This window comes from Aulostomus chinensis, chromosome 3 (genome assembly GCF_037954235.1).
Source record: "Aulostomus chinensis isolate RoL2024-O1b breed Wild chromosome 3, RoL_Achi_v1.0, whole genome shotgun sequence".
Taxonomy (NCBI): domain Eukaryota; kingdom Metazoa; phylum Chordata; class Actinopteri; order Syngnathiformes; family Aulostomidae; genus Aulostomus; species Aulostomus chinensis.
The window spans coordinates 32,419,220-32,431,871 of NC_141322.1; the positions used below are offsets into that span (position 1 = coordinate 32,419,220).

The 12,652-nt window shown below is 50.6% G+C and overlaps 1 protein-coding gene across 1 annotated transcript; it reads left to right on the plus strand.

Moving 5' to 3' along the window:
• On the plus strand, positions 1 to 10,822 carry sack1c (scaffolding CK1 anchoring protein C). The gene is made up of 5 exons (XM_086200472.1): positions 1 to 810; positions 2,934 to 3,101; positions 4,758 to 4,882; positions 7,773 to 7,997; positions 8,102 to 10,822. The coding sequence occupies exons 1-5, from the start codon at positions 307 to 309 to the stop codon at positions 8,889 to 8,891; spliced, it is 1,812 nt and encodes a 603-aa protein (XP_086056598.1). The 5' UTR covers positions 1 to 306; the 3' UTR covers positions 8,892 to 10,822.
• Positions 10,823 to 12,652: the final 1,830 nt, after the last annotated feature.

The following is a 12,652-nucleotide window of genomic DNA, read 5'->3' on the forward strand; positions in this document are numbered from 1 at the left end:
AGAGGAGCCGTGGAGCAACAGGTGAACGCAAACACTCTGTGGGGGGGGGTGTCGCCCGGTTGGAGGCTCCTGAGATCCGGATTAGTGACCTGCCCGGGAACCAGAGGAGCGAGGCCCATTTCGCGAACCAAACGGAACTTTTTGCGTGTTCTTTTTGTGCGGGTTCGTCCCGCTTGAGTCGCCGGTGCTGATTCCCGAGAGGATGTCCCTCTGCTGGCGGAAGTAATTTCATTAATCCGCGTCAGTTACCGGACTCCTCCGAGGCTCGTTTAGTGGTTCTGACCCGCCGAGTGGCCCCGGGGATCCATGCTTAGCTCGGAGGGCCTGAGGCCAGCTCCCGCTGCCAGGAAGCCGCTGGGCAAGCTAGCCTCGCGGCTGGAGGAGGTGAAGAACCCGTGGCGGCAGGTGTCGACGCTGGAGCTGAGCCACAACGAGGCGGCGCGCCTGGCCACGGACGCGCTGCTGGAGCTCGGGGAGAAGGAGTACCGGCGGGTGCTGAGCGACGAGCGGGAGCTCAGCTTCTTGTCCCCGCAGGAGATCCGCTACATCAGCCGGCATGCGGCCAAGACCTGCGGTCCGGAAAGCAACGGCGCCGGCGACCGCGACTGCGGAGACCCGGACGCGGTGTCGGAGCTCACCTCCGGAACCTACTTCCCCATGATGTCCGACGAGGAGCCGCCGATCCTGGAGCTCGGCTGGCCGGACTCCCCGGCGAGATACGGCCCGTCAGAGACGCAGATCTACTTCCAGAGGGACAAGTCCCACAACGTTAAAGACCTGATCCGGTCCCTGATCAACAAGGCCAAGAAGGTGTGGACCCGAACTGGTTCAGTGTGTCAGGCCTGCAAGTGTAACGATTAGTTCTGATCCTTAAAAAGTACAAATACTTTAGGTGTCGAAGTACTCGCGTTTACATCCGGCTGCTGTCGTTGAAGCGACGTTAGGGGAGAGCGGGGACAGTTGGCACAGAGACCCGGGTTCTCCAGGTTTTCTGTTTCTCTCGGAGTGACTCCAACATGCCCCAGCTGGCTTAACATGATCATGTTTAACAGCTGTGATCAAATGTTGTATAATTTGGTAACTTTTGCGTCTCATCATGTTCAATTTCTTGTAACACAAGTGACATTAATTAATGGGGGCTAATCAACAGGTACCGGACATGCTAGGAGGCTAAGTTAGCTAGCTTAGCCCAAGCTAATGAACAGGCACCAGACAAGCTAGGAGGCTAAGTAAGCTAGCTTAGCCCAAGCTAATGAACAGGCACCAGACAAGCTAGGAGGCTAAGTAAGCTAGCTAACATCAACTCACAAATGTATATTGTTGCTGTCCGACTCTTCTGACATTGACAACAAATAGTTGATAGCGACTAGCTAACATCACGCTGTTCTGAGGCATCGTTTCCTCTCCTTATTGTTTTACCACTAATAATAACAAGACACAGAGGACTGAATTAAAAGTTTTGTTGTTTTATGATGTTACATAATTGGAAAAGAGTCATCAGCAAACGGCGACATGGGGAAATGACATGACAATGACATCGTGAGTCATTGTCATTTTTGTGGGCACGGACATTTGAATGTGTGTAATGTTGCATAACTCACGCTGTCTCACACACAGGCATGCTCACACACACACAAACACACACAGACGCACGCATGCTCACACACACACAAACACACACAGACGCACGCATGCTCACACACACACAAACACACAGACGCACGCATGCTCACACACACACACAAACACACACAGACGCACGCATGCTCACACACACACAAACACACAGACGCACGCATGCTCACACACACACAAACACACAGACGCACGCATGCTCACACACACATAAACACACACAGACGCACGCTCACACACTCACACACAAACACAGACGCACGCTCACACACTCACACACAAACACAGACGCACGCTTACACACACACACAGACGCACGCTCACACACACACAGATGCACGCTCACACACTCACAAACACACACAGACGCACGCTCACACACTCACAAACACACACAGACGCACGCTCACACACACACACACACACAGACGCACGCTCACACACTCACACACAAACACAGACGCACGCTCACACACACACAAACACACACAGACGCACGCTCACACACTCACAAACACACACAGACGCACGCTCACACACTCACACACAAACACAGACGCACGCTCACACACACACAGATGCACGCTCACACACTCACAAACACACACAGACGCACGCTCACACACTCACAAACACACACAGACGCACGCTCACACACTCACAAACACACACAGACGCACGCTCACACACTCACACACACACACAGACGCACGCTCACACACTCACACACACACACACAGACGCACACTCACACACAAACACAGACGCACGCTCACACACGTCTACATATTTCCCTTCCAAACCAGTTCCTGCTGCCATAGTGGTAGCCTGCGGCGTGGCTTGCAGCCGTGGACGTGTCTGTTGTCAGTGTTTTTAAGTGTAACATGAACGGCGTTGGCAAAGTCCTGAAATCCCAACACACCAAATACCAACGGCCGGTGTCGACCTCCATGACCACACCCACCTGAGGGCTCAAACACGACCAGATTAAAAATGTCTGTCTGAAGCTGAAGAAACAGATTTCACTTTGTAGTTAATCACACACACACACACACACACACACACACACACACACTACTAGTGTTAGCTTGTTGGTTGACAAGAAATCCCGATTCGGGACATTTCAGCTGCATATTAGCTTGTTAGCTAAAACCTCCCTCATCCCTGAAAGTCCTCCATGATGTGGGCGGAGCCTCATGTCTGCAGCAGACTTCTTCTCGTGTGTCTTTGCCCCAACGTGGGGGACATCCAGCTGATGGTTGTTGACGCTAACATGTCCGTCTGCCCTGTGGCTGCAGGTCATCGCCCTGGTGATGGACGTGTTCACAGACGTGGACCTGCTGTGTGACTTGATGGAGGCGTCCAACAAGCGCCGCGTTCCCGTCTACATCCTCCTGGACGAGAAGAACCTGGAGAGCTTCATGGACATGCTGGCAGCACTCGACATTCAGAGCTCCCATCTGAGCGTAAGTCACATTTGGTCGCTTGAGAGTTTCTGGTGCTCAGGTTAGACGCCGCCGTCTGGTGTCTCAGGAGGAAGAACTAAGACGAAATATAGACGTGCACCCCCCAGGACTGAGTTTGACCGTCGTCGAGGTCCCACATCTGTTTAGTTTGTAAAGAACAGCAAAGCTGGCGCGGTGGCGATGTCACAGAATAGAACGGCCGTTACTGATGGAGCTGTTGAGGAGATGCTCCCAGGAATTAGTCTTAGTCGGTGTGATGGGGATGTAATTTTGCGACATGAGAATTCTACAATCCTACAATTCTACAATCCTACAATCCTACAATCCTACAATTCTACAATCCTACAATCCTACAATCCTACAATCCTACAATCCTACAATTCTACAATCCTACAATCCTACAATCCTACAATCCTACAATCCTACAATCCTACAATTCTACAATCCTACAATTCTACAATCCTACAATCCTACAATTCTACAATCCTACAATCCTACAATCCTACAATCCTACAATCCTACAATTCTACAATCCTACAATTCTACAATCCTACAATTCTACAACTCTACAATTCTACAATCCTACAATTCTACAATCCTACAATCCTACAATTCTACAATCCTACAATCCTACAATCCTACAATTCTACAATTCTACAATTCTACAATCCTACAATTCTACAACTCTACAATTCTACAATCCTACAATTCTACAATCCTACAATCCTACAATTCTACAATTCTACAATTTCATTTAGCAGACGCTTTTGTCCAAAGCGACGTACAACACAAGCAAGAATTTAGACCTAATTAACGAAAAGTCTGTAGGAAGCGAGAAGGATGCTCACTTGTCTTTGGCAGCCCGGAAGAACGGAAAACCTGGGATGCGCCGTCATCGCCGTCTGGACCGGGTCCAGGTGGCCTGTTCATGACGGGTAACATCAGCCTGGCATGTCCAAAACTGTGCTCCCATTCAGAACTGTCACATGGCACACAGGGTGTTTCAGAGGAGCATTGAAAGGTTCTGTGGTGTGTGTGTGTGTGTGTGTGTGTGTGTGTGTGTGTGTGTGTGTGTGTGTGTGTGTGTGTGTGTGTGTGTGTGTGTGTGTGTGTGTGTTGTGCGCTCATGACCCCAGGCATTGGGAGCATTCTCAATGTGTGATGTGATTGGTCTGAATCAATATTAGTAATGCACGACTGAACACTGACAGGAGGAGGCTGCAGGTGGAGGTGGGTGGAGCTCCAAGTCTCCCTGAGCACCCGCCAGCTTCCATTTGATTTTCTGGTGTGTTTTCCTGAGAGACTTGGCGTGTCCTGAAAACGCCTCTCACTGCTGCCAGGTGAGCAGTGACTGAGCTGCCAGGTTGATGAGGTCGTGCACCAGTGTGAACGAGGCGCGAGGCCCAGGTGTTTCCTGGGCTTCTGCTTTCTCATGCAGAGTTGTTAAAACTGACTGAATCATTACTGATGTCCATTTAAAGTCCTGTGTCTCCATGGTAACAAGTTAATGGGAAGTACAAGTAGCTCACTGGACATGAAGCAGCTGATCATGAGCAAAGGCCATGTTGGTGCAAGTGAGTTCTGCATCATTGAATGTTGAGTTCTGTACATTTCATTCTACTGTGTGTGTGTGTGTGTGTGTGTGTCTGTGTGCAGAACATGCGTGTTCGCAGCGTGTGTGGAGACACATACTGCACAAAGAGTGGTAAGAAATTCAGCGGTCAGGTCCTGGAGAAGTTTATGATCATTGACTGTGAGGAGGTCATCGCCGGGTCGTACAAGTGAGAGACACACACACACACACACACACACACACACACACACCATCAGCGTTATGATGTTGTTATTTTAGCATCACTTCGATCTGTAGTCTTTATCAGATCAGTCACATCTTGTGGAGCAGCCGCCCCCCCTCCAGCTGTGGGCGAGGGTGTGTCTGAGCGTACAACTCTTCCTGTCCCGCTGGAGCTGCTTTGCTGTGAGCGGCCGGCGTCTGTCAGAGACGAGGTCACTGCTGATCTCAGAGCAGGGATGAGCCTCTGTGGGGAGCAACTGTCAAAGGTGGCCGGGAGTTCTCGTAGTCACTGGCACTGAGCGAGTCTGGTCGCAGTCCAAAGCTGTTGCTCGCTGCGAGGACACGTCCAGGAACTCCAACGACACTCACACTTTGCATGCAGCAGGAAGACGATGTGCAGCAGGAAGCATCTGAGCTGCGACGCTTAATGAGTTTGCAAATGTGTGAGAGGAGGAGTGCAGCGAAGAGACTGCGATGAGAATACCTGGCTGTAATTAGAGCGGCGCTCGGAGCCACTGATGACAAGAAGCTGTCACCAGTAACCCTTCAGTCGACCGCCTCCTTTCACACTTTCATAACTCAGCGTTGCTCGTCTGGAAACCATAAAAACCACAAACGGAGGACTCGTTCCCCCTCCAGCAGCTGCAATGAGACCCTGCGCCGCCAGTTGGGTCCTCGCCGGCTGGGCTGGAGGAACTGACACTGTTAAGGTAACACGTGCGGCGTTGTAAATGTACGGGTCCGCACCAGCAACGGCTCGCTCAGAATCAGGAAACTTCATCCTTGCTGGTGGACAGTGAGACTGCATCGGCCTCACAACCGTCTCACTGTCTGGTTGCAGATCGCTGTCATGACATCATCACAGCGTCTCCAGAATTCCACACACATTTCACCGATGTAATTGTAACTTGATAAAAGGAAACTAAGAACTTAAAAACCAGCAGGTTCCTGAATGGAGTGTGTGTGTGTGTGTGTGTGTGTGTGTGTGTGTGTGTGTGTGTGTGTGTGTGTGTGTGTGTGTTGATAATCATCTTATCCCTTCCTGCTGTCTTTGTTTCCAGAGTTGTAAACATGTCCTCTGTCACATGGTCACTTTGGTTCACAAACAGCTGTGAAATGTAGTGCAGCAGAGTTTGTGTTTAGAAACACAGAGCAGGAGACGTGACCAGGACCAGGACCAGGACCAGGACCAGTCACGTCGCTGGTCATATCTGTGTCAAGATATTAACTTGATGACTGTGAATCTGCAATATACATACATATCTCCATATATGTGTATGTATATGCATATATCTACATACATGTGTATCAACCCTTCCTAGACTCTGGATGTCGTGGTCATGCACGTGTCCTTGGGGACGGGCGAGCGTTTTAATGAAGGTGGTCACTGAGGTCACAGCAGGCGTTGGATGTCGATCCTCATCTCGTGGGTTTCTGAGCATGAACGGAGGAGGTGTTGCCCCCTGCTCAACTGCTCTGAACGCTGTTCACTCGTCACTCGCACACGTCCGTTCTCTTTTGTCCCCTCGTGTGTATTTCAGTCACAAATGTGGAACGTTGGTGCCCTGCATGTTTTTAAAGAACACATCACGTCCGTATGGCAGATCAGAACTCACGCCCCTCTGTGACTCGCCGTGCTGAAGAAGCTCCATTGAGTCACTTGACACGTTTTCAGTGTTGTGAGCACGGGAACGGGCAAGCGTGGACTCCAGACGTCTGACCAGGACGAGCTGGTGGGTGCCTGGTTTGCCGCGGTCTGAGGCTCCTCCTCCTCTCTTCCCTCTGATCTTGCCATCGCCGCACCAAACATGCCCGGTTTTCATTTCCTGTTGTTGCTGACGGAGGATCTCAGGGTGTGTCGACTCGTCTGTGTCAGATCAGGCACGCAGGTTGAGGTGTGGAATGAAGGGCGGGGTCTGCAAGTGTCATGTGATTCCTATCAACGACGCTGTTATGAAACACAGGGAAAAGCTGGTTCAGCCTCCGCACACATCGAGGCACAGATTCACTCTGACAAGTGGAAACGCTCGCCATCATCTGCATCCATCAAATGAGACGATGTGGTGTCTCACACTCGTGAACGTGACTGTCGGGTCCTTTTTTTATACTTGTAAGTGGTAGACAGTCCGGCTCTGTTCCAGGAAGGGGGGCCATGCAGACCTGAAGAAGAGGACTAACCCTTCAACAGAGGAAGCTCAGGCTAAATCAGTTGCTATGGCAGCCGAGTCTGAAGCTCACCTGGTCAGCAGCCACCAGTTCTCCGACTCCTGGTTCCCTCATTCAGGGTTTCTCCGTCCACCTGACTACATTTTGAAGTTAGTTTATAAAGACTGTTGGCCACGGAATTCTGTAGAAATCTTCAGGCGATCTGAGCGTTTGTCCCCAGCCGCTTTATACCAGGAGCGTCTTTTACATCCTGGTGTCACCGACACCAAAGCTCCTGTAGTCGCTCAGCCACTGAATGCGATTTACTTTGTTAAATATTCAATGTGATTCTTTTGTTCTTTTACAAGCTGCTTCCTCGCTCACCTTCACCTGCAGGGTGAAACTCAGTGTCCCATCTGAGAGGCCAGAGAGAGCGATACAGGAAGCTACCTCAGTGACGACATGATGGTTGCTGTTGCAGGTTGCCGTGACAGCGTGTCATTGTGCAGGACTGTGTTGAACAACAGTAAACACACATCTGAGGTGTCGATGATGACTTATTTGTTACCCTTTGGTCGTTCTTCTTCTATCAACATGTGAAATCCAATGAATTGAGTATTTTACAGCTAATTAGCATGTTGGCAATGTTACAAGACATGCACCTCAAACTTCAGTAGCGTGACAGAACAAACGTGCCTCCGAGTCTCTAACACCTTTGGTGCCCCCCCCAGCTTCACCTGGTTGTCGGCGCAAGTGCACAGCAACATGGTGATGCACTTCTCAGGACGCATCACTGACAGCTTCGACCGAGAGTTCCGGTGTTTGTACGCTGACTCACACATCATCGAGCGCTTCGATGCTGCGGAGGAAGAGGGGGTGCCGTACTACCCCCTGTACCAAACTGCGATGGGGGGGGGTCCCGGCCCTCTCATGAAGGTGGATTTACTCTCCGACAGGTAACCAGACAGCATTTGTGTTGTTGCTCTTCAGCTTCACCATCAGAGATGCCTGATCTGCAGTGAAGAGAGTTTGAGTGCTGTCTCCCTGTCTCCTCCTCCAGCTGCCGGCCGAGGGTGTGCTCTGAGAACTCCAGCAGCCAATCCAGTAACAGTGTGTCCAGCGTGAAGGCGGCGCCTGGGCCGACCTCCAACACAGTCTACAAGGTCACTCCAGGCCAGGACAGGAAGGAGCCCAACCACGCATGCCGGATAAGTCCCGAAAGGCGAGGAGGCCAAATCCCACTGCCACAGAACCCCTTGGCATCTGGACGAGCCTCCACCAGCGGAGGAGCCAATCATTGTATGGCTCAGGAGCGCCCGTCGGCAGTCTACGGTGGGCTGCTGGACTGGAACAAGACCAACCCCATGGACATCATGAGGATGAACATGACTGGCCCCACCTCCAAGTTCCAAAGCGGGCTGTTTGACCACAAACCAGGAATGCACCACAGTGTCGGACTGGCATCCACCACCCCCAAGACCCTGACGCCACCCCCAATCACTGACAGCAAGCTGACACCCAAAAACAGAACGCCCTCCAACCAGTTCCTCAACAAACTGTCAGACCTCTTCCTGTCTACGTCCAGCAAGGACAAAGACCCTTACAGCATCCAAAGGTCTCCGTCTCCCCGCGGGACCCCACCCTGGGGGGGGCCGGACCTATCTCAACCGGAGCCTGAGAGCGAGCAGAGCCCACCACCACCGCCACCGCTCTCTCCGACAGTGCTGATGAATCGCCAGGACCAGAAGCGGATGACACTGGGCCACAGCAAGCTAGACCTGGTGAACCAGTACAACAAGATGAAGACCAAGCAGGTCTACAGCCGCTTTGAGCTCAAGAGCACCAACTGAACCGCAGCAGACCGCACCACCGACTAGATGGTCCAGACACGGCACTCACAAGGTCAAGGGTCATTCAACATCTGGCTCTGGAACCTCTTCTGTCCTGCGAGGAGCCGTGATGAGTCCAGCAGGGTTTGGACTCTCCCGCAGGTCAATTTACTCCAATTATTTTAGAAGTATATTAATGAAATATTGACTATGTGACTGAGACCTACTCACCTGAGTTACCATGCAACGCTGCAGTGCGGGTTCTCTGTTTTGTGTGAGCTGTTGTTTCTTGGAAAACATTCTGGGATATCTTGGTTAGAACGTCAAGCCTCATCGAATGTCTCAATCGGAGAGCGATAGTGCAGACAGACGGGAGGGACAGCGTGCTGCAGATGGTCGACCAGCCAGGTGATCAGAGGCAACACGCATGGTGGAACCTTCTGCATTAGAGGACACCGTTAGCTCGTGTTTACGCACACATCCGCTAGGGTTAGCATCTGCTCTGATGTGAGATGCTGCCCGTCACACTAATCTTCCCCCACATTTTCCCCTGAACACCAGGACAGCTGCCGTTGAGTGGCGCTGAGCAGAACCCTTCCATCAGTTATAACCGCGCTTGAGCTGACAGGAAGTTGTGGTTTCTCTGCTTTCACGAAACCCAATGTGGAAATTCCGACCTCATTCCTGTTTTTCCTAAAACTTTTAGTTTTGGCGCAGGATCCAAATGTAGCGTTCCAAATATTGTTTCACTGTCATGGCTTTATAAGCACATTGAAAACCGTTTACCAAGTGCCTCGTCAGATGACAAACGGCGGCCAGTCACGTCCTGAGGCTCCAACTCCTCCTCAACACCAAAGACTCCAGTGTGCTCAGACCGCCATGACGTGTGTGTTTGTGTGTGAGTGTTTGTGCCTTTGTCACTTGATAAGTCATCAATCCTCCATTTCTTTGGCATCATCACTGTGTCTGCATAACCATCTTGCTGTCTCGTATCCAGGGAAGTCTCAACGACAACATGGCGTCTGGGTCTTGACATCATCAACATTGGTTTGACTGATTTAATTGTAATGAATGGATCAAAATGTTGCTGAAATGATGACCGCTTGATGGTGGTCTGGATATAAAAACATAAATTCATAAGTCGTCGGGTCTGTTGCCATGACGACAAGCTAACAAGTTTTGAAATGTGTGTTTCCTGAAGGGAGTTCTGATCAGCTCAATCACACAAAGTCTTTCACAACATTGTCAGCTTGTGTGAATCACATATTTGTTGCCGTCATGCTTTTCTTGTTGTGTGGCACATTTGTCTGTCATGATTTTGTGGGGATTGATGACATTGGTGGCGTGCTTAGTCTGAACGCCACTGACACGTACACTAACCCTGAGTGCTAATTTCAGTTCAGCTTTTACGTTTCAAGCTAAGATTTTTGCATTTTTTGTTCCAAACATATTCTGTGTCTTGGTAGCACTCCAGTTGCAAATGTTAGCATGCTAGCTGACCTCCCGTCACCGTCGTGCCTGCTGAGAACAAGCCGGCGACTTTCCTGCTGCTGCACGGACTCCCGTCACAGGATGGGCTGTCAATGCCGCAGTGTTTTCTGGCTGTTTAGGATAGTGATCGTTTTATTGACATTGGTGTTGCCATGGTGACCAGCAGGCCAGTGTGATGTGCTGGCATGTTAAAGAAAAAAAACGTTCCTCAGCAATAACATTTGATGATGACCAATTATTTCCACGTTTGTGTTTTTATTTGTTGTTTACTGTTTATCTGGGTTTTGTGTGTTCAGGCGTCCACGTAGACCAACATGACAACGTACTTGAACTGTCAGGATTTCGGTTTTTGAAAACGAAACGCTGATGTGTTTTTTTTACGGGAGAATTAAATGTCTTGTCATGTGTACATTGAACTTTGGAAATTTAATAAAACGTCACAATGTTTTTATCTCCAGCAAGTCTGCTGTCAAGTGTTGGGGTCATTAATCAGAGATATAAAACCTGGCGGATTCATTTACGCGTGTTCAGCACATCACCACTTCCTCCTTTTCATCAGGGCAGGCTGGTAGTGGGTGGGGCTTAGCAGCTACCACTTGAGGAGCTGTACCTCTGTGAGTGACTCAAGATGACTCGGCGCTAACAATTGGACCAGAAATGGTCCGTGGGCGTGGCCTGATCTGACGTGGAGCACTTGCCTGGAGCTAGACACGACTCTTATGTGGATGATTTGCACGTTTTCTGCGAACGTTTGTGTCAATAAGATCCCTGATGGAAACATCACTTTCTGTTTTGACTGCAACATGCAGGATGATGAGATTTTGTTATTTCAAGTTTTTCTGAGGGTGCAGTGGTCCTCCCTGTGGCCCCCCAGCAAGAAGGTTGTGGGTGGAGCCCCGGCTGCAGCACGGGGTCTTTCTGGGTGAGTCTCCATGTTCTCCCTGTTCCTGCTGGGTTCTCTCTGGTTCTCCAGCTTCCTCCACAGTCCAAAGACATCAAGAGGGACCAGGTTAATCCAGACTCTAAATTGACCGTAGGCGTGGCTGGGAGAGCCAATGGTTGTCTGTCTCTATGTGTTGGCCCTGCCATGGACTGGTGACCTGTCCAGGGGGAAGGCTGCTGGGATAGGCTCCACCCCCACCACCCTCAACAGGAGAAGAGGGGGAAGATGGAGGGATGATGGATGGAGGGACGGATGGAGGGATGATGGATGGATGGAAGTTTTTCTGCATCATCCCAGGGGTTCAGAGATTCTACCAACAAGCGTCCAAGAAGGTGGATTTTGAGAAAGTTCATCATTAATTTCTTTATTCACCACTAAACACAGTTTTCTTAAAGGTGCCATGGAGAGGTTGAAGGGGTTATTAATTCTTGTTCTGTGGTGTGATGTGTAACCCCACTAAAAATGCTTGGGTCTGTGATGGCTCGGAAGCTTCCTAAAGGCTCTCTGAAACCGCTACGTCACCATGTTGGGTTTAGAATGCCTCCCTATTGGGGTCGTTTCTGACCTCATCTGGCAACCTCATTATTTATGCAAGTGCATGAGTTGACGGCGATCGGTTGCCGTTGTTTATCTGGCAACCTCATTTAACTACTACTCGGTGATTGGCTGCCCTCACTGTCACTGAAAAGAAAGCTCTCCCACTTTCTTGGCGAACTGTCGCCGGTGCTAAGTGTGACTGCTTCCGTCAATTGACAACATTCCATACAAAAACATTGGTAAGATAAGATACCAAGTAGCCACGGCCCATTCGCGGATCCAGCCGTATATGCAGTGGCGGGGTGGCTGTCGGGACAACCGGGAGTTTTCCTGGTGGCCTGGCCCCTTGGTAGCCTGCCTGGCTGGCGAGATTCCTTCCCACTCAAGCCAGGCCAGGCCAGCTAGCGACAGACGTTCACCTGTACATGTGGAGGAGGAGTCACTGCTGATGGGCTGAAAGGTCTGACACACCCACCAACAGGAAGACACACCTCAGAGCATGTGGCATGAATCCCTTGAGTCGGCCGGGAGCGGTGGCAGGTAACACGGGTCACCAGCGAATGAACCTGACAGTAGCGGCTTGCTGACAGATCAGTTGCAATTAAGGGGAAGTTGTAATGTCAGAGAGTTGCATCAAAGATAGCTAGCCGGTGCTACTAGCTCACTTCATGGCACCAGAGGTCCTGGAGGGTCCCGGTACGGGAGACTGGCAGCATTTCCTGGGGCAGTGACGTGATCATCAGGATGCTGCTTTGCTGCGTGCGTGTGTGGGTGTGGGTGTGTTTTCTGGGAGTGGATGCATGTTTGTTCA

Bases quoted from the DNA above. Each gene is read 5' to 3' on its own strand.
- sack1c (XM_086200472.1), top strand. From the start codon at position 307: ATGCTTAGCTCGGAGGGCCTGAGGCCAGCTCCCGCTGCCAGGAAGCCG. The intron at 3,102-4,757 runs GTAAGTCACATT...GTCTGTGTGCAG, and splicing joins TTCAGAGCTCCCATCTGAGC to AACATGCGTGTTCGCAGCGT. The intron at 4,883-7,772 runs GTGAGAGACACA...TGCCCCCCCCAG, and splicing joins GTCATCGCCGGGTCGTACAA to CTTCACCTGGTTGTCGGCGC.